At 50.4% G+C, this 20,902-nt stretch overlaps 5 protein-coding genes across 5 annotated transcripts; 4 read left to right on the top strand and 1 right to left on the bottom strand.

Moving 5' to 3' along the window:
* Positions 1-1,031: 1,031 nt before the first annotated feature.
* On the bottom strand, positions 1,032-1,892 carry HER10_EVM0005763 (uncharacterized protein; the record flags this gene model as incomplete). The annotated part of the gene is made up of 1 exon (XM_035475367.1): positions 1,032-1,892. One exon carries the CDS (start codon positions 1,890-1,892, stop codon positions 1,032-1,034), a length of 861 nt encoding a protein of 286 aa, XP_035337234.1.
* A 936-nt stretch (positions 1,893-2,828) lies between these two features.
* HER10_EVM0007907 (uncharacterized protein) lies at positions 2,829-3,824 on the top strand (the record flags this gene model as incomplete). Its single annotated transcript, XM_035477447.1, has 1 exon — positions 2,829-3,824. The coding sequence occupies one exon, from the start codon at positions 2,829-2,831 to the stop codon at positions 3,822-3,824; it is 996 nt and encodes a 331-aa protein (XP_035337402.1).
* A 4,213-nt stretch (positions 3,825-8,037) lies between these two features.
* HER10_EVM0006884 (uncharacterized protein) lies at positions 8,038-10,076 on the top strand (the record flags this gene model as incomplete). The annotated part of the gene is made up of 3 exons (XM_035476457.1): positions 8,038-8,811; positions 8,888-9,463; positions 9,540-10,076. The coding sequence occupies exons 1-3, from the start codon at positions 8,512-8,514 to the stop codon at positions 10,074-10,076; spliced, it is 1,413 nt and encodes a 470-aa protein (XP_035337316.1). The 5' UTR covers positions 8,038-8,511.
* A 1,980-nt stretch (positions 10,077-12,056) lies between these two features.
* On the top strand, positions 12,057-14,636 carry HER10_EVM0003472 (cytochrome p450). Its single transcript, XM_035473147.1, has 6 exons — positions 12,057-12,900; positions 13,024-13,220; positions 13,343-13,707; positions 13,772-13,897; positions 13,948-14,440; positions 14,494-14,636. The coding sequence occupies exons 1-6, from the start codon at positions 12,636-12,638 to the stop codon at positions 14,614-14,616; spliced, it is 1,569 nt and encodes a 522-aa protein (XP_035337059.1). The 5' UTR covers positions 12,057-12,635; the 3' UTR covers positions 14,617-14,636.
* A 5,372-nt stretch (positions 14,637-20,008) lies between these two features.
* HER10_EVM0001581 (uncharacterized protein) lies at positions 20,009-20,823 on the top strand (the record flags this gene model as incomplete). Its single annotated transcript, XM_035471325.1, has 2 exons — positions 20,009-20,317; positions 20,341-20,823. The coding sequence occupies 2 exons, from the start codon at positions 20,009-20,011 to the stop codon at positions 20,821-20,823; spliced, it is 792 nt and encodes a 263-aa protein (XP_035336911.1).
* Between the last annotated feature and the right edge of the window lie 79 nt (positions 20,824-20,902).

Here is a 20,902-nt window from a genome sequence, read left to right as displayed (position 1 = left end):
CATCTGAATCCTTAGCCCTGCCTGATGGCTGCTTGGGTAAGAACATTATGTCTATACCGCACTCATAATGAGATGAGTCGGGTCTCTTTGAAATGGGAGGGTTGCCAGATTGCCGGTCCAAACTTCCTCATGGTAGGTAGTCGCTAGGTTTGATATATTTTGGAAACTAATACCCGCCATGCTTTTTGGATCGGCAATCGCATCCACGTACGCAGTTCCAGAAGGCATCATCCCCGGCAATCGATGTAATGCCGCAGAGTGCGGGGCAAAAGGGTCTTAAAGACGCCTTCGACCAGGTTAGTTGTTGGCAACGTATAATGCAGTGATGTGTTTACTTACGTGGATACACATTGTTGATGTTGATACGGTCGTCATAGCCCCGTCAAATTCCTCTGCCGAAATGGAGTCTGTCATCGCAGTCGGAAGCGTATGGCTGGTTGCTGCTTGGCCAGTTTCTTTAACGTCGGTTGGGAGTGCCATGCCAGGAGTAATCAAGGCGGCAACGATGAGCTGAGAGAAGGCCGATAGATGCATATTGACGAGTCCAGAATAGATGGGACTTTGTTGGCTGTTTAAGTTTAAATCAAGGGCGATATATGAGGTAGTGAACTGTTGTATCTTGCGTTAGATGTGCAATTAGGAAACGAAATCGTAGATGCGAAATGAGAGTTGATCTGCACGCTGCAAATTTCTCCGTCACTTAAATATTTTGGGTTTGAATGGGACAGGACTACTTCTCAGCAGAATCGTATTAGCTTTGGAAATTGATGGAACAGGGCTTCGTGGGTCTAAACTCCCTTGATGGAAGGCATTCCGTCAAGGTGCAACTCTATCTTTTAATCGGCACCTTGACCATACGCTGAACATACCTGGATGGCTTTTGAATTGCTTGGAATAAGGCAGACCTCGATCAAGCTTACAGTCAGACGTGTTGTAACTAAAATTACGATATTTAATGGTACTGTGCGAAGTGCGTGTCAAGCTTTGACATTGGAGATGTGATAAACTATCGGAAAACTACTTGAGAAAGCTTATTCCTTGCTCCCAAGGAACAAGTTGAGATGTTGTGTATAGAGCTCTGGGTACTGGAATAAATGACCATGGCCGGCATCAGGATAGATTATGAGCTGAGCATCCGACAGGTTCTGTTGAAGAGTGAAGCTGTTGGAAGTTGGCGACATGATGTCAGTGTGACCGTTAGTGACTAAAGTGGGAGCTTTGATAGTCTTCATGCGCTCAAAGTTGTCCGTGTCAACCGTGAACGAGAAGATTGCGTTCAGTTGGGCCCTCGCTCCAGGTCCGATCAGGTATTCTCTGCGCTCCTCACCGTCAACCTTTCGCTCATGGATTCGCGTCCACCACGCTTCGCCAAGTGCGAGGCTCGTTTGCGACGGGTGGTAGAAAAGATGGAACATCTCCTCCTTGGTAGGCGGCTCATCGTTGGCTGTTCCGGCACTTTCTAGAACCTCGCGAGGTGGCAAGACAACTCCTTCTCCGACGCCTGGTTGAGTCCCAGCCAGAATCAACTTTCGAACCAGCTGAGGATAGTCCCACGCCAGAATTTGAGCCACACCACCTCCCATGGAAAAGCCAATGACATCAGCCTTGGAAACACCAAGGGCAGCGAGAAATTTGGCTGCAATTGAAGCCATGACTTCAGTGGAAGAGGGCACCTCGCCCTCACTGTGCCCGATACCGAAGCTGTCATATACGATGACTTCTCTTGATTTCGCAATCGTATTGAAGAGAAGAGGGTCGAGAGTGTCCATTGAACCACGAAGATGGTTAATGTAAAGCAAAGGGACCTGCCTCTTTACCCCGATCCGGCGGTAAGCGATCCGGGTGTTGTCGACGGCGACATATTGGGTCTCCACTGTTTGATAGGTAGACATTCCGATGATGAGCAAAGTCCGTTGAGGATTGTGACTAGACTGGATGTTGAATTCTTGACTGAAATGAAGTTGCTAACTTGTATTCTTTCGATGAAAGAGATTGTTTTTCAAGTCGAAGCATCTCTCAAGTGGACTTTATAAACATCTCTTCGCCTGCATCGCCCTTTTCGCGTCCAGGGGCAGTGCTGAATGACATCCTCACCTTCCGGTGAAGACTCCGCGATATGTCATCCTTTCCGACTGAGCAAATCGCCCTCGGATGCTCTGACGTGGGCCAAGCTTTAGTATGCTTAGTAGAATGAATGGAATTTTTGTGTGCCTTACCAAAACCTCCTCACTCAGCTGTTGCGCTTGATTACTCGATGGCACAGATACAAACCATACCCCAAACTTCGGATCCGGGGCAATGTGGAGCCATCTTAAGGTACGGACCGATGTGTGGGGTAATTAATCAGTAATCGTTCCGGATGTAGTGCCGGAGTAATCCGGACCCGCCGGCTCCAGGACAATTTCTAAGCGGACAGGCGTAGACGGAAGTACCAAATGAGATCAAGATGCCAGTCTCTGGATCTTCTAGATGCTGCAGGTGGTGAACAGCAACTTCAACTGCCGCAATGGATCCGTTAGACTGGAGGAGATGTTAAGTAATCATGCGCAAGGTCAGACATTGTCGTGATGTGTAGTGTGTTGCTACATAGATGGCGTTAAATATGTGATAAACCTCCTTCCAGATTACGATGTGTACACATCAACTCCCTTTAGCCTTGTTACTCTACTCGCTTTCCACCCTTTGCGCAAACAATAGTATCTACGAAAAACAAACAAATCTGTCGTCATACAGCTCGATCATATCACAACGTACAACCTTTGGCCAGTACAGATTCTTTCCGAAACATCTTCAAAATTATCTGGTACACTGGAAAAATGGCTCAGATGATGAAGGCTTACCAGTTCTCAACCCCAGCGAAAGGCCTGGAGTACCGTGAGCTACCTATTCCGGTCCCGGCCAAGGACCAGCTCCTGGTTCAGATCAAGGCGACCGGGCTTTGCCACACCGATTGCAACATAATTTCTGGACTCGACAATACGTTCTTCTGGAACAGACCCATCACTCTAGGCCACGAGATTGCTGGCGTAGTGGTTGGTTGTGGACCTGAGGTCTCGAAGTTTGCCGCTGGAGACAAAGTCGTGTCCGTAATCACCGCGAAACACCCGGTAGAGATCGGAGATGTTGTCAAAAGCCCCGGCATCGGCATAGACGGCGGGTTCGCCGAATACGTTTTACTCTACGAATCGAAGACCTTGCCCATCCCCGACGGAGTCAGCTTTGCGCAAGCCGCCGTTGCCACGGATGCCATTGCGACAGCCTACCATGCCGTTGCAACTGAGGGGCAAGTTCAGAGATCATCGAAAGTTGCCATCATTGGACTAGGCGGCCTTGGGTTATCCGCTGTTCAGATTGCATCTCACCATGGGGCCAAGGTCTACGGGGTTGACCTCCATCGTCGCAAGTATCCTGCAGCACTGATGTCCGGGGCCTACTGCTGCGGAAGATCCCTGGATGACTTCCCTGGCGTCAAGTTTGATGTTGTTCTTGACTTTGCTGGAGTCGGCATTACCACCGCTGCCGCCGCCAAAGCCGTCAAGGCGGGTGGTAAAGTTGTTCTCGTCGGGCTCACCAAGAAGGAGGCCACAATCGACACGCACAACTTCGTTGCCTTGGGCGTGCATCTTGTGGGATCTGTTGGGTCATCGATGAACGAAGTTGAGATAGCGCTGAGGATGGTTGCAAAGAAAGAGATTACTCCTGCTATCGAGGAGGTTGCGTTCGGGAACTTGAAGAATGAGTTACACCGCCTGGAACGAGGTGATACCGTCGGGCGTCTGTATGCCGACCCATCAAAATCAATTGAGAGGGTGGTGAGAGCCTAGAAATTGCGAACATGAAGATATCAATTCAACCATTTTGTGATCGAGTCCGAGTTCACTCACGCCGGAGACTCCTGTTAGATGATTCTCTTCCTTTACTTCCAAGTGACTTTCTCTTGCTCCGATATCTCTAGATTGCTGTACGGTCGTTTTCGATACTGATGTCTCCCTAGCGAGTTGCGAGTCTTGGAATTGATTATCGAGGGTTTGCAGGAGATTGCACCTTGTGCTCAGCAAGAGTGATGACCCGAATCAGAACCCGGCTGCTCCCCTTGAAGCTCGTCTAATTTCGTGGCGAGCCTGACCCTCAGTCGTGAGTCATCTTTTCTAGGACGCGGGAGATGCGTAGCCTGCGGTGAATGGGTTGAAAGAGGGCTTAGTTGTCGGGCACCCAATCAGTCTAGATGCAGTTTTTGGTGCATCCGTCCGCTTGTTTTGTCTCCGCCTGATGCTGGATATCTTACAGAGCTCAGGTGGATCCCGTGGCTGCTTGAAGATTCGGATGATCGTTGATTTGCATTAGCCGGTTACTCCCCCTGTTTCTCACGTAGGGCTTCCAGGCTCGGACGATGCGGAATTAACGTAACGCGACAAGCGTACGGGCGAAAGGAAAAAGGAGGCATCAAGGGCTCAAGTCAAAGGGGGTGTTGCAGAATATCAAGCAGATTCCAGTCCAGTTATTCTCGCAGCTCTATGCGGAGAATTCCCCGGCAGATTTCCGAAAGTACCTGTATAGAGGCTGGGGAGACTCCTCGAAGCCGACACGCCAAAGCAATAAAGCTTCGCGACTCACGGCGCTTGTGGCTACTGCTTTAGCCTTTAGGGCCATCCCACCGGCACATATTTCTAGTGACAGTACCTGGAGCAGTGGAGTATGCTAAGAACCGTGCTAAAAATGTACCTCCTGGAGACAACGCCATGGCACCGAGGTCACCCGGGAGTGGCGGCATTGTACTCGAACTTTTGATCTATCACAACGAGCTTATGGGCTATGGCTATCAGGGGCGGGGTTTCAGTGGGTTGAGGTCACCAACTTCTGGGTAATTTTACTGTAATCGGAATCGCGTGCGGACATGACCCTCGCTTCTCAAACAGAGCTCTCGTCGCAGGAGATATGACGCCACACATGAGGATTAATCAGCCTCCTCGGCCGGGCCTTGACAGTGAGGAAGTACTGCTCCATGGCTGAAACGGCTTGGGAAATCATGGAAGTTGGTATTGAGAAATAGAATTGGCAGTTTGCGGCCCGCAAGCCCCCAACATCTTGATGAAGTTTCGCATCCTTCACTAACCAAAATCTGCATTCATATTTGGGGCAGAAACTAGTTTTTCAAGATGTCTTGCGCAGTAATTTCCGCCGAGCTCTTGCTATACCATTATGTGCCTCCTTCTCCTTTAGATCTTTGAGACGTTGCTAATCGAGAAGCATACGTCGCACACTCCCTGGGGATAGTTTTCATGCGTCCATGGCTTGGCAAGCGGTATCTATCCAGCTGCCATCTGTGATATCACGTTATGTGCCTGTAACCCATCAGTTCTGATTGAGAGCATATTAGTGACACATTCCATGGATAGCAATGTTTGGAGTTGCCTTCATATGTAGCGAGGATGAATGAAGCCTGCCCTCTCGACCGGGAACCTAAGACTGGGTAGTGGTATGATCAGGGACCCCAATCGCGAATGAATAAAGTGTCTCACGGCAAACCGTCGAAGCATGCTAAGTCGCCTGTTTGGAATCTTAGTATTCCGAAATACTCATCTCCCACATAAGACTTTTTATATCTAGAGCAAATAATCTGCCGTTACCTATTTGGCCTGGCACCGAAGCTTTGCGGCCCGCGAATGTGGCGCAATGCCCCTCCTGCGACAGCCCGACAGTGCTGTTCACTCAAGAACGGCACATGAGAGCTAGTACCGCCTATGGATACATCGGTATCGCGGTTTTCTGGTTAACTCCCCGCGGTATCGGGAAGGACACCAAATCAGCGCCGGCATTGCCCTCCTTTGGCATTTGCTCCGTGGCCTCTCGATGCTCCCAAGTCAAAAGGGAACGCTGTGGCCGCCAAGTGCGGGGGACAAGTCTATTCGATGCTCACGGCACAAAGCAGGACATGCTAGCAGTTCTCACTGGAAAGGGAAGGTGACGAATTCACACAATTTAGACTTGAGGGTCATTTGTAAAGCATCCTGAGTTCTCTAGAGCGAAGCGCTGCTTGATGTCTAGGTTCCTACATCACAGGTAGATAATCATTCTGGTACTTTTCGCGTGATGCAAAGTGCTGATACGCTCCACGATAATGTAGCCCAAACTTCAAGGAGCTCGACAGTCCACCACGCCACAAAGCCTCACACGATGTCTATCTCCGTTCTCGGACTGCCCATCTGCCGTATTCCAGAGATGCTCAAGACACTAGGCCTGCATCTCGGGACCGACGTATCACTATTCCCTTGGCGATTAACTTGAGTCAATCGGTCTTGGCCGTAGTTCTGTAGGTTGTAACTACTAACGGCTTGCCTATGTACCCTCTGATGGCTATTGGTCCATTGGGCCCTAGCACGTCTGGCCGTGTAGAAGTTGCTTGCAGATGTCAGTGAAGATCACCACCCTTGTCAGTCATTTGAATAACAGGTGCCCGCTCATTGCCCTTCATTCAACTAATCGTGACCTGGAGGCTGCGATTGTCACCCGGTAAAACGGGGTCGTTTTACTCAAACAGCAAGTTTGATGCTCCTTGGGTTGGGATCTTGAAGACTGAGGTCTGTCGTGATACTAGTCCGATAGCATCGATAGCTTAGACCCCTGGGTCTGTCCCCAATGGGGCCAATACCGACTAACTCTAGAAGTGACGAGTCCCACCCAAATTGGCCGAGGCCCGACGTTTAAAAGTTACAAGTTCCACTCGGCGGGGATGTGTAGAGCTGGAAGTGGATTCAACGTCAGTGGAAATTTCGAGGCGTGGATGAGATTAAGAAGAAAAAGCTTCTCAGCGGCCGCAGTAAACCCAAGTGGAAGACTTTTCCGATACACCGAGTGCGTGAAAAGTACATCATTGGACGATACATCGTGGAGAGTCGGAAAGGCTACGGAAGAAATCGTCGAAAACCCCAAATTCGGTCTTCGGTCACTAGTAGACCCCGCCATTGAACCGTCTATGTGTGGCACTGAATTCGAGCCGGCACGGCCGAATCCAAGAGCAATGGAGCCGATCGCCAGTTATGGTTGCAAGAATCCGAGACTAGAACTTTTGGGTGGGCTCATGTGCGGAGCACGTCATGAATATCTTACCACCCCCAAGACTCGACTTCGCTGGAGGGATCACATACCTGTAACCTGGCCTGGCATTGTCTGGCACATCAAAGTCGCACAACATTGAAGTCTACCCAATTCATTCTCTCGCCGAGAAGAAATGCGGAGCACTCTATGCGACAGTGTGGCTCAGCGGTGAGTCTACAACAAGCTTCCAAGATGCGCCAAGCTACACAAACTCTAACCCTGCAAACGCGAAGGGCCTCAAGACTGAAGGTGGTCGACTTGACAGCCCTGATGCCGACTCATGACCCTGTGAAGAAACGTCCGAACTGACCACTCATCGTCCAACTGCAGTCCATTCCAGGAACTCGGATAGCGCCTAAATGATGGGCCCTCCCCCAATTGCCTGGGGAGTCGAGGCAACTCGTCCGTCCTTCTCCCACATCCCGATGAACGACTCCCAGCGCAATGGTTCAGCTCATGGGAATAAGTCTAAATTCTAGCAGTGCATTCACTACCACCTGGAGCCCCTAAACTTTACTTTTAGGGGGACATGGAGAGATCCGATGGACAAGTCGGAGGCCGCGGAACACAGAAGACCTGCGGAAACTGCCGAAAAATCGGGCGAGCTCGTCATTCAAGGCCATCCCAGGCCTACATCATCGCACATGATGCAGCAGCAATCTGCATCAAGAACCTTGCAGAAAATACCTCAATCCTAGCCTATCGCAAGCTATCGACAGGTGGCATAGCTCGTGGAGGGGCGGCCCAGCTTGTCGAATATAGACCGGGGCCTTTTCGAAAGCCACGTTGATCCCCATGGCACAATGGCTAGACGGATACCCAAAACAGACGGTGGTAAATCCAGAGGTGACATTCAAGCCGCATGGAGCATAAAAAGAGGGGACTGGGGCAAGAACGGGGCGCTCTAACGGGATGGCTACCGAAATGAACCTCTCGCGATGCTTCTACGGCAGCCTCATGCTCGTATAGCCCTCTAAATCTGACAGAACTCTCCCTCTGCTCTAGCCCTTGGCGGCTTGGCGAGGAGGGGTAGTCCTTCGACGCCGTTCTTGATTATTATTCAGATGGATAAGATAATCTAATCAGATCTGCAGTGTGCGTCGCATTTCCTGTCACACAAGTGCCCCTCCATCGCAACGGCGAGCGTCTTCGGCGGTGGGTGGCATTACCGCATACGCTCGGTTTAATTACCTAACGAGCAAGAGAGAAAGGTTAGATGAAGAAAATAGCCGCCGTTAACCCCACGGCATGTACCTTGACATGTACGAGAAGACGATGAAGAGAGGTACAAGCCTCTTGGCGAGATCTGGCCCTGCCCGGCATTCGTGGGATGAAGGGACAGAAGAGAGTAAATAAAAGAGACAGCTTCCCCTCCAGCCCCTCGTTGGTAATGACGTCTCTTCACACCATTCGGAAATGTCTGCATCTGCTTTCATAGATACCCCTTTCAGTTCTTATTTGTCTTCCAAAATGGCCGCACCACAGCCGACTATCAACGACCTCGCTGCCAAGATTGGCGAGCTCTCGGCCGAGTTTACCAAGTTCTTGAGCGACAACAAGATCCCTCAGCCTACTTTTGCCGCGGACAGCGTCTCAAGCTACGATGGCCTCACGTCAGAAGCCTTCTTGCTTCGCCAGAAGCTGTTGGATGCCGCCAACGATCTCTCCTACCTAGTCTCAGGACCAAGTGAGAGCATCTTTAACTACACCCATAACGTAAGTTAGTCCTGGCCCTTATATGCTGCTATTCTTCATTCTTAGTGCCGTAACTTAGATAGCTGACCTTGAATAGATGTCTCCTGACGCAGCATCACTCAACACCCTCAACCACTTCGACTTCTGGTCTGCCGTGCCCATTGATGGAGACGCCTCGTACGCAGACATTGCAAAGCACGTCCGCCTGCCCGAAGAAGTAGTCCACCGTGTTCTCGACCACGCCTACACCCTGCGCATCTTCGAGGAGACCGATCCCGGCAAGCCCTTCACAACTCGCGTCCGTCACACCTCGCGATCTGCTGCGCTGCTGAAGAACGCCGGCCTCAGGGCCCTGGTGGAGGCTCTCATGAACGATGCTGGCCCGGCTATGGGTGTCCTTCCCTACGCACTGGAGAAGTTCCAGCGCGGTAAGACAGAGTTGAAGGAGGATATGACGGAGACTGCCTTTGCGCTGTACCACTCTGGCGAACTCTGTGGCGGATACACAAACTCATGGGAGCTGCTGGAGAACGACGGCGAGGGCGAAAACAAGGGCTTCCGCCAGAGAAACTTTGTCAAGTGGATGAACTACATCAAGGAGATCTTCCGCTTGGAGGGATTGGTCAACAGTGCCTACGACTGGAAGGCCGCTGGCGACTTCAGCGTTGTCGATGTAAGTTGTTTCTTGCGTTTTACTGGCGCAGCATCCAAGTATCTCAAGAAAACATTGACTGACACTGCTTTTACAGCTCGGCGGCTCTGGTGGCCACGATAGCTTCGTTTTGGCGAAGAACTTCCCCAACCTCAAGATTACCGTTCAAGACCTGCCCAACTGCGAGACTTCCTTCAACCAAAACATTCCCGAGGAGCTCAAGGGCCGAGTCAGCTTCCAGCCCCACAGCTTCTTCGAGCCGCAGCCCCTGTCCGCCGACTTGTACATGATCAAGCTTATTCTCCACGACTGGCCCGATGCGGAGTCTATCAAGATTCTCAAGGGTCTCACGCCGGCACTGCGCCCTGGTGCCCGAGTCCTCTTCATCGACTACGTCGGCAAGCAGGGTGATGTCGAGGAGAACGCCGCGGCGGCGGCGGCGCTGCCCAAGTCTATCCAGCAGATGGGCACTTCGACGGATCTGAGAATGATGGGTCTTTTCAGCGCAAAGGAGAGACCCGTCGACGCGTGGACAGAGTTGTTCAAGAAGGCGGACGAGAGATACGAGATCAAGCGTGTTGAGGCCAACCCCTTGACTTTCTTTGTCATTATCGAGGCCGTTTGGCGCGGTTGAGGCGGTTGTTTGTCAGAAACATTGTGAGGAATGATTTAGAGCGCGTCATCATGTGAATATGAAACAAAAGTTCTCGATTCTCACATCCACATCTATTTGTGTTTGTGATCTCGTTATTCATACAAAGTAGATGCCCATGACATTGTCCTAACTCCCCGGATAATTCGGCTTGAGACAGAACCCTGTCACGACGTGCGTGGGCGGGCCTGGATCTTGGCCGTCCCACATGCCACTGTGGATTGCCGCTCCCCTTGCAAGTTGCACCTGTTCACCAACCCACCAAGCCCTATCGCTTCGTGATGCCCTCCACACAGTCGGTCGACCCTTCAAATCATGTGTCTGCTTCAGCTGAGTCATCAAGTAACTTGGTCTGGTGGTGTAGTTGGTTATCACGTCAGTCTAACAGTTGGAAAGCTTCAGAACTCTCTCGTCTGCCACACTGAAGGTCTCCGGTTCAAGTCCGGGCTAGATCATCCTATGGGCGATTGGTTTAGTGGTATAATGACCGCTTAGCATGCGGTAGGTCCTGGGTTCGATTCCCAGATCGTCCATTCTTTTGATTGTTAGATGTCTCTCATTGTTCTTTTTTGAGTCGACGCTATCGCGGGTTCGTGAGCCTGGTTGTCGAGGTGTGATACAGGCCTGAGGCTGCCACTGACTTGGTAGAGGCACGGCTCATGAATTGACTCTCAATTCCACTTCGGAATTGTTGATCTTAGCTCTGTCTTATGTTTGTTTTCTATCCGAGAGAATATTGCTTGGAAATATCAAAGGCGGTGGTCCTCAGTAACACCAGACACTGCCGCAGGGAACTGCGCATGGTAGTACAGCGGATTGAGATCCCTCTACGAGCGGGCCTTTCTGCTCTGGAGAGCACTTGATTGAGTCACTGCATTTCTTCTCGATATAAGAGAGCATCTCATTCTGTCTCACTATTGTCAGCGCGAACCTGAACAGCATGATGGGATTTACGATGGCCAGCCGTCATCCAAGAATTTTAGACAATTCGTCGGGATTGAAGTTCAGCAATGGCTTTCGGGGGTAGGCCGCATGGGCCGACGCTTTTGTAGCGCACTTAGCAATGCAACCGGGCACAGAACAGGCTAAGTGTTGGGACGAACTAGTAAGGCCTCGCGGCAAGCTACAGGTGTGCAGTGAGACTGGAGACTTGGATGAAGAAGATACAACTGAAAGACACCATACTTAAGAGACAAACCATCCCATTAGTTGAGCCGGAGTGGGCGGGTGGATGCGACCGGTGAGATGGCACGGCGCTGTCGAGAGCAGCTTTTCGGCACCTTCAAGTTGCATGCAAGTGTTGACCTACATATGTAACCCCAGATAGATGCATTCTGATTGCTCAAGACAATGCCTCTCTGCGCTTGGCTTTCGTCGAATCCGAACACTCGGTCAGAGGGTGGATCCTAAGCCGGGACAAAGAAATCTAGACAACCACCTCAGGTCACGGACCAAAGATGAGGAGGCCTAGGAGCAAAACAAATCCGTCTCCCTACATGCATAGAAACCTATTGTGTAGAATGAACCAACTTCCATCTCCCGAGTGCACAATGTCTAGCTCGATTGACGTCTTACAATGTCCCGGGTATATTGTGCTACATTCATCATAACATAAGGTTCATCCATAGGGCCAAACACCGCATCACAGCATACAACTCTGGATGCTGAGGGAGAAGAAGCAGGCTTGATAGGTGACCTCGGGCCAGTCACCCTCCACATCTTCCACATGCTTCACCTAGCGCGAATCCTTAGTGCAGATGGCCTTGCTCAGCGTGATTCCAGGCTTCTTCCCGGCTTACCTTCCTCTGTTACTAGTTCTCTGCAGCCATGATTCTTCACCTCGGACGTGGGCGCTCACCTAGCCTTAGGTCGCATTTGCCAATAAAGCGAAGCTTATTCCCCAATCTCTCGTTTCTCGCCTCCATCGTGTCATTTCTCCTCACCTTTCTCTTCCCATACTCACGGGCCGACATCGTCGAGCGTGAGCCCCGATTCCGACACCCTGGACCTGCAGTTTTGTTTCTTTTCCACTTGCCCCGCGCTGTCGCGGCTGCTGTGCCTCTCTCCCGCTAGGCGTTACCAAGCCATCGGGCCCGCGACGAACGAGAAATGACAAAATAGCGACAGGGTCTACGCTTGCGCCAACCAACGACGAAATAGACGGGCGAGGCACCAGAAAGCAATTCTCAAGCACTATCGAGATACACCTAGGCAACAGAAGTCTCATGCTATTTCAGCACCAGAAGGCGCAGTTACACAGGGAATAATTGATGGAAAGCGACAATATACCCAGGAAACGAGGGTAATAATCACATCGGCGAAGAAGCAGACATACATGCATCTTTGACGGCGCCTAGTTTCTGCTCTCTTTCCTGCCCGGAACCCTGTACGACCGCCTACAAGCGAAGCAAGCTACCAAGCGGCGCAGCAACAGCAAGAACGAATCGGGGGTGCGCCAGTGAGACTGTTGGAACGGCACGGGACGGGCGACGGGACGAGAGGATCTTTCCTACGCGAGGAAGACGAGAGATTCGGGGGGAAATGGCCGGTCTCGGGTCTAATCAAGTGGGCTTGGAGGAGGGTCATCTGGGATCCATTCCAGGCTTGAGCACGTCTGGAGTCTTATTCGCAAAATCCATCGCTCTGGTCGCCGTCGTCGCCTTTTTTGTGTGGGAGTTTCGGTCATGGTATCGCCTGCGAAAGATCCCTGGACCTTTCCTAGCCTCGATCTCCGTCCTTTGGCAATTGAAAAAGGCCATTGGGGGAACATATCATGAGCACCTGAATGATATTGCGAGGAAATATGGTGAGTGTACTTCTTCATTGCTATTGAGAAAACACGTCCGGTGGCTTCGGAGTTGCGATAGCAAGTCAACGAGCACCCCGAGAAATTGGAGAGACAGACGCTGATCACTGATCGTCTTTGCAGGACCCCTCGCTCGCATTGGGCCCAACGAGCTCCTCTGCACAGACCCGGACTCGCTGCGCAAGATGTCGGCCGTCCGCTCGCCGTACACCAAGGGCAACTTCTATGACTCCGGCCGGATCACTCCGGGCATAGATAATGTTGTCTCGATACGGGACGAGAACGAACATAAGGCTATGAGGACGAGAATGGGACCGGCCGTAAGTTTCAGTTTCCTTTGTGGCCTTAGACTTTCGCTGTTGCTGGTCTTTTGTTGACCCCCAGAAGCGCTGCCACTTTTGAGTTCAAGTCCGCTAATTGCGCTCTCCGCGTTGCTGAATAGTACACCGCCAAAGAAAATGAAGGTTATGGCTTTGAGATCGGGATTGACCGCCAGCTCATGAATTTTGTCAGCCTGATAGACCGACATTACGTTTCCAGTGACTCGGAATTTCGTCCGCTGGATCTCGCCGAGAAGACACAGTTCTTTGCGCTCGACGCCATTGGCGATGTTTCCTTCGGAGGTGCATTCGGGTTTCTTGCAGAGGACCGGGACCTGTTTCGGTACATTGAGATTAACGAGTCGTCTTTGCCGATTATGAACGTCGTTTCGGTGCTTCCTTGGCTTGGAAGGCTTGTTCACAAGTGGCCTTTCAGGCTCATGTTACCCAAGGAGGATGACCAGATCGGCTTTGGTCGTTTGATGGGGTGAGTGAAGCCAATGTTGGGCTTGGCACCATCCATGAGTCTGAACACTAATAACACAACGCAGCTTCGCTAAAAACTACGCTGAAATGAGACTTCAACCCGGCGCGAAGCCCCAGAAAGACATGATGCAAGCTTTCATCAACCAAGGTCTCGGCAAAGATGAACTTATTCAACTTGTGTACATCCACATGTGAGTATCGTCCACAACTTCCCTCGATGCCTATGCTCATGTTATATCAGGATCGCTGGCACAAACTCGGCCGCACAAGCCATGCGCATGACATTATTATCGTTAATTAACAATCCGGTTGCGTACCGTCGGCTCCAGCGGGAGATTGACGATGCTACTGCCGCCGGCCTGATCAGTTCTCCCATCACCAATGCCGAAGCCCTGAGACTCCCGTATCTCCAAGCCGTCATCCGCGAAGGCCTGCGTTTTTACCCTCCTGTCACTGGCCTCGGCTTCAAGCAAGCACCGGAGGGCGGAGACTTCCTAAACGGCTACTTTGTTCCTGGCGGCACCCAAATCGGACACAATTTCTTCGGCGTCGGACGCTCCCTCTGGGTGTGGGGTCCGGATGCCGATGTTTTCCGCCCAGAGAGATGGCTTTCGGCAAATGAGGATGATCTCAGACGAATGAACGCCGCAGTTGATTCCCACTTTGGCCACGGTAAATACTCTTGTCTCGGGAAACCGATCGCGATGATGGAGTTAAACAAGGTCTTCGTTGAGGTAAAATACTCCCTTTTGCACTTTTCGTGCAGCGTCTTACTAACTTCATACAGCTATTGAGGAGATATGACTTCACCGTCATGAACCCAGAGAAACCAATCAAGACTCTCAGTGCGATTTTCTTTGTCGCCAGGGATTTTTGGGTGAGGTTGACTAGGCGTCCAACGAGGAGTTGACGGACAGCCCGACTTCAATCGTTCTCCCGTAATTAATGACTGCTACGAATTTCCTGTATTTTCTTCTCGTCACATTGTCTGGTGAGCGAATCTCCCACTTGACGCAGTCTTGTGATACCTTCATCTTTCGATGGAGTTCATCAAGCAAGGGCTGCAACGCAGTATTTGTAATTGAAGTAATGTATTGTCACATATACATTGCTATGTTGTATTGCACGTTGTCAGGAGTGAATCCGAATGATTTTATGTGATCAATTTTCCACTATTTTCTTTCTGATGTTGAAGCATACATACTTAGTACTTAGAATTGCTTCATAGACAATAAGGACGCTAGACAAGAAGGGAAAAAAGGGCAGGGTATAATCTCTGACGGAACTAAGCTTATACTTCGGTTACCCAGCTCTTCTTCCTACAAACAGATCCGCAACCTACAAGAAAGTCAATGGACTTCCCGCGACTCTTCTTAAGGACGATTATGGTCGCCAAAGACAGCACAGATAGGCACACAGTAACCCAGAACAACACAGTCCCCAGGTGATCTGACACGTAGTTCAAGAACTGCCCATCGGAACCGTGCCATGAGCGTCCTGCTGCGTGGCCGAACAGCTTCCGGGCGTATCCGTCATCCAGCAACGCCACGCCGTGATGCAATGTGCTGTACATCCACGCATACTGATGAAACGCATATGTGACCATTATCGGGCCTGTCGACCAGAATACCTGGAGGTAGGGAAGGAGGATTCGTTTCGAGGTCGCACCGCCGCGTCGCTTAGCTTCTTGAAGAGCCCATTCGAGAAAGGAGGAGCCACGCTGTGCCATGAAGAAGTGATTGCTGAGTCCAAGAGTACCTGATGTTGGAGCGAAGACAGCCTGCAAGCCGAGACTTTGCATACAGGACATCTCCTCAGTCGATCTGGGGTATACGTCCAAGTCTGCATAAATGCCTCCCTCTGCATGGACAACTACCAGTCTCGCCACATCGGCTCTTTGAATGTTCTGGGCATAGCCCTCGTACGTCGATAACAACCAAGAGTATTCCGTCTTTATAAGTTCGAAAACATCTTCGTCTGTCCATAGTTTGACGGTATAGTTGAGAGGTTCCATCGTGTGTTTCCACGTCTCGTATGAGGCTTGTATTCGCTCTCCCAAACCTGGATAAGTGCTTGTATCGTTGTTTTTCCAAATTTGGTGAATAATTTTAGGAATGGGCTCTCGTCGTGTTTTTGAATCGGTGAGGTCTAGAAAATCTTTTCCGTGGCGTTCAGAAGCATTACAAGACCCGATGATCTCTATGGACTGGTTTGGCAGAGCGAAGTCGTTGGCGTAGCTGAGTTGATGAACAACTAAGGCGGCCGTCATGGCTAAGGTGACAAGCACCGAGGCCTTCAACATTGCTTTCCCAGGGAGTGCTATCATCTTGAACACCGGAGACTATTCCCTTTTATGCTTTCGTCGGATGTGATCGTCGAGGATTCTCGGGTTTCGAACAGAATGAGGAGAAGAATCGAAAAAGGAATACGTCGCTAAAGTTGAGGGTATATCGTGAAAGTAAAGAACAAATAGACGGCTGAGTAAGGTCGGAAATAACAATGCTGGAAGCTTAAAAGAATCGAGTCGGGTATCACAGAAGAGATTCTCAGAAAAATGATCGTTTGTGGAACGATGTCAAAGAACGTACAGTGAAGGATTGAAACGACATTAAACGAAAACTGTGTCTGAGGTGTCGTTCTCAAGAGGAAGTTCGACCAAATGGTATTCTATTAAATAGAAGAGACTTCATGTGGCTCGCAGCACACAGACAAAGACTTCAGAGTACAGAGTTCTTTATCAGTTCAACATTGCCCAGGTACCGCTACAGGCTACTCCTAGACTAGATGTACCTTGCTGGCCTGTACCATGGTTCATCTCTCCTGACTCGAGAAATCATCGTCACAAATCCATTCTTTAGGTTTTGGAGCCAGACTAATGGAGGTACCGGACACGATGTTGGACACTTTCGGACCAGCCCCATCAAGCGGCTAGCTGCTTTCCTAACCATCTGCGACCTGGCTGCCTCCCCATTCGCATCGGGTTTTCAAGAGCGGCTATCATGACACTGAGGCGATCTCCCATTGACAGCTTCGCCACAACTCGGCAGCTGTCAATGGCCTGAAGGAACCTCCTTTTACGACGATAGTGCTGCTCACTTACGTATGGACGCACGTGGATGTTGGTGAACCTGGAGTAACCGTTGGTGTGGAAAAAGTGTGGTTCGTAAAGTTTTACGACGAATTAATCGTGGAACCAACAGTTAGGCAACAGTTTAACTCATCCCTAGAGCGGAAAGGCGATGGGCGCCTCCCTGGCTCAAGGAGGGCTGAGCTCCAGATGAAGTCTTTTGCATTCTACCCCCTGCATGAACGACAGGCACTTGGCCAATTGCATGCGAGTTTGTCATAATTACCCCAATGGTGTTTCTTTATCTAATATTTGTCCCGACTTTTTCCATGGAAGATATAATCAGGTCAAGATCACTTGCTCTGACTTCGCAGTGGATTGGAATGAGCTAGGTACAGGTGTGTTGCGGAGTTAATTCACTGTCCATGAAAGTAAGGCTCATGATTCTGTCCCAACTTTGAGTCTAAAAAGAAAACCATTAAGACTTCTAGACCAGCATTTCCGTAGCCTCACGTCTCATGGAGACATAATCAATATGTGCCAAATGATCCTGCCGCATAGCCTTGCAGTAATTTGAAGGATTACTAAACGTGGACCACTTATATCCCAGAGTGGCATTTATCGCCTTGCGTTAAGCGCGCCTAATGGCCCGCGACCTACTACATTATCCTCCACCCTCAAGGCATCAGCATTTTGTACCGTCTCCGCACAAGGCAGCAGTATTTCTAGACAAAGAAAAGGGTAGCCCTGGCATGGAATACAAGATCCGGCGGTATGGGGAAGTAGGAGTTTAGAGTGCAGTTGACAAGCATCTTGATGTTCATGGCCAATCGGCTTCGTCCTTCCTCGGGCAATTACCAGCAAGCGAACAGTGGGTTGTTACAGACCACGTATCGCCTACTTTTAATTTAGCCTGCCATAAGTACATGGTCAAGTTGAAATCAACCTCTTTCGGCATGGACGAAATCCATTTGTCCGTCTGTATTTCATCCGTCTTCAGAGAAGGGGCCGTGCGGCATGGTGAAGTTGCCCAACTTGGCCACAAACGGAAACATATGAGGCCTTGACTCCGAATAAGGAAGGACAACGTTGACAGCGAATGGCTAGCGCATGTAAGTGAGGTCTGATGCTTCCATGAAATGGACTGTGACACACCCATGGGGTCAAACTAAGGTTAGTGGAATCCATTGCTCAAGCGATGAGAGAGCATGACCACAACTGGGGCGCTCATGTCATTATCTAACGCTGGTTGTCATTTTCTGGGGATAAAACCGCGCAGAAAAGTGCCCCGATATCAACCGGATGCAAGGTAACGTTGTCAAGGGTCCTTTTCACCATGTCGATCTCTGTTATCCTAAATGATGTGCTCAGGACGACACCTTACCAGGACCAATGCATAACATGGGCTTGATACTACTCACCACCCTGTGCCCCCACGACATTCTTAGTCATGAGGACGTACAGCTCGTATTCAGATGGTAGAACTCCCCGTTTGGAGATTTGCAGGGTGTTCTTCTAAATGTCACAACGAAAGCTTTGTTGTGACTATGGAAAGTTACGGACAGTACCAAGCGTATTTCCCAGGTAAGCCAGATTTCACCACTATCATGCCAAGTCTGGTGTCAGGACTACTTGAAATCTTGGGGATGATAGCATGAATCACGTTTGCCTCGTTTCTCGAGCCTCTACTCCTTTGGATGGCCCCGGTTCTCAAGGGAAACCATGATCTGTTGGCAAGAGTAGGTACAAAAATTCTCTTTCTCACCCGACTTCAGGAACCCTTCGCTGGGTTGGTCCCTATTTCGTCTATGAAGAAACATCTAGAATCGTTCCCGCCTCCAATGACAGTTTGCTGCGGAAGGAGATTGGAGCGGCTTGAGAACCCCTATCTCTCAAAGGAGGTACCTCTACCGCTTCACGTTGACCCAGCAGTACCACTACATACTGGCATTAGGTACCTACATTACCTGACCAGATTCCCAGCCCACACAGTTTGGCATTGCTCGATGAGAATGGACACGAACTTCCTACCGAAAATAAGTACCGAAGAACTGTAAGCCAATAGGTCTTGCCCACTAAAGCATTGATCTGATCATCATTTAACGCAGTAAGGTTACTCCAGGGGAAGTGGAATCCATTCTTGACCATTTCATTACAAATGATTTCTGGAATGCTGGTGCCTGGTATGTCTTCCGGTAGCATGACCAAGCGTACCCTCTGCGAAATTTCTATGTTGAGCGTTTTTTGCAGCACCAGACAGAGCTTGGCTGCAATACCGGAGGCCGAGGGCAATGCTCTAGCACATGTACCAACGCAGCACAACCGTCTTTCAATACTTGCCTCCTAAAGTAGGGTTGATGTATCTAGAACACAAGCCATGCTATTCTCTGCGGCAAACCTTTCAGAGCTATCTCAGGACTTAACTCCAGACGATCGGCTCGTCGAAGCGGCGTCTCCTCCACGGGAGCTCTTGATCTCTCGGTCATCAAAGAAGAGGGGCATACCTACCACATCAATACTACATGTTAAGCGATCCGGGACTGACACAAGAGCTCGTGCTACAGAGCATCCAGACCCTTAGTGTCCCTTCGATATTCTAGCCCTTCCCCAGAAATCGAAGCGAAGTACATTAGTCTTACTCCGGCCACGAGAGCTCTTACTTGCCGTTCGCTGTCTCAGCCCTAGTTGGAGCTGAGGCAACGGCACATATCTCGAGCCCGGGGATGTACCATCAACATGCTGCGTTCACTCATCCGACGACGAGAACATCAACGGTTTGCGGGCCGTTCCAGCAAAATCCATGCGGAACATGGCATTCCCGGCACTCGGTCGATGAGCGATGTGCATTCTACGGCCTTCCGCTCAAGTACCGTCGTGCTGTTTGCGGCCTCGGTATCAATGCTTGGAGTTCGTGGCTTTCAGCTCTGTCTCAAAATGGATCGATGAGGAGGAACACTGGTAGGAATTGGCCCAGAGGCGAAATTTTGGGAATGCAAACGTCGCAAGCCAGCATCTAGGAGCATCAGCTGAAGCAGTCTTGCGATTCTCCCGACCGCAATCGCATTTGAGGGCTTGTCAATCATCGAGAGATATTTGCCTAGTTGGTTACAAAAGGCGATGGCAAACCATGAAATTGTGGCATCTTTCTGTTCTTTCGTTCTTCATCCAAACGACTTCAGCTAATTTCTCATCTTCAAGTCCGGACTGATCTTCTCCACTGCACCTCTGCGCAACAATGTCTCCGAAATCTTCTCTGCCCGACCCTGCCCCCTTCCCTCTGTCTTCCAAAATAGATCCATGGATACAAACGAATCTCGTCGAGAATATCTTCGATGGCAACCTGACCCTCTTACAAGATGCCGTGAACGCAGCAACTGCTCACGGTATTCCTCAGTTGAGAGATTGGGGCATCAAGGACGCTGATACCTTCCTCCGATTCCTCAGTGCCATGCTGAACTGGGTGCCCTCGGAAGTCTGCAGCGGAAAGCTCATCTACAACACGTTCTGCGTACTCTACTTTGTCCTCGACCAGAGCCCCATCAACGTCCCGATCCCGAAACCGGCAAGCTGAAGCCTCATCGTAGCTACAACTCGCCATATGCCCAAGCGAAGCAGAAGGCGGGTGATGGAGAGAACAGCACTCTAAGTATGCCCGATGAGGCCGGGTACCAATTCCTCCAAGCCCGAGGTTGTGTCATCATCAAGAATCCCCTTCTCGGCTACGTCGCTGTGCTGCCCATCGGTATGGCCCAGGTTTCCTCGGTCAATCTTGTGTGGCAGCCTGGACCGGGACAGCAATACCCAATCCAGCCGAATGTGAACATCAACAAGGGCGACGAGATATCTCACTTCGAGTTTGGAGGTTCCGACATCATCCTTGTGTTCCAGCAGGACGCCCAGGTTCACATTCTAGGTGCCCAAGGTCAGGCTGCGGATGGCACGCCTACGAGCAAGCAGAAGTACCTGGTTGGCATGCCCTTGGGTTATTCGACAAAGGGCCTCGTTCCTTCTTCGAATGGTCACAGAAATGGAGTATCCAATGGGCATTGATAAGCCAACAAAGGCTGCAAACAGCTTCATCCGGCTGTATTGTCTGCATTCCTGGATCTCTCGAGAGGATGTGTCATGT

Source organism: Colletotrichum scovillei (assembly GCF_011075155.1).
Source record: "Colletotrichum scovillei strain TJNH1 chromosome Unknown Contig00002, whole genome shotgun sequence".
NCBI lineage: Eukaryota > Fungi > Ascomycota > Sordariomycetes > Glomerellales > Glomerellaceae > Colletotrichum > Colletotrichum scovillei.
Note: the sequence above shows the minus strand (reverse complement) of the source record. Positions and strands in the feature narration are given on the sequence as shown.

Coding starts and splice junctions, on each gene's coding strand:
- HER10_EVM0003472 (XM_035473147.1), top strand. CDS start 12,636: ATGGCCGGTCTCGGGTCTAATCAAGTGGGCTTGGAGGAGGGTCATCTG. Junction 13,221..13,342: donor GGACGAGAATGGGACCGGCC/GTAAGTTTCAGT, acceptor GTTGCTGAATAG/TACACCGCCAAAGAAAATGA. Junction 14,441..14,493: donor TAAACAAGGTCTTCGTTGAG/GTAAAATACTCC, acceptor AACTTCATACAG/CTATTGAGGAGATATGACTT.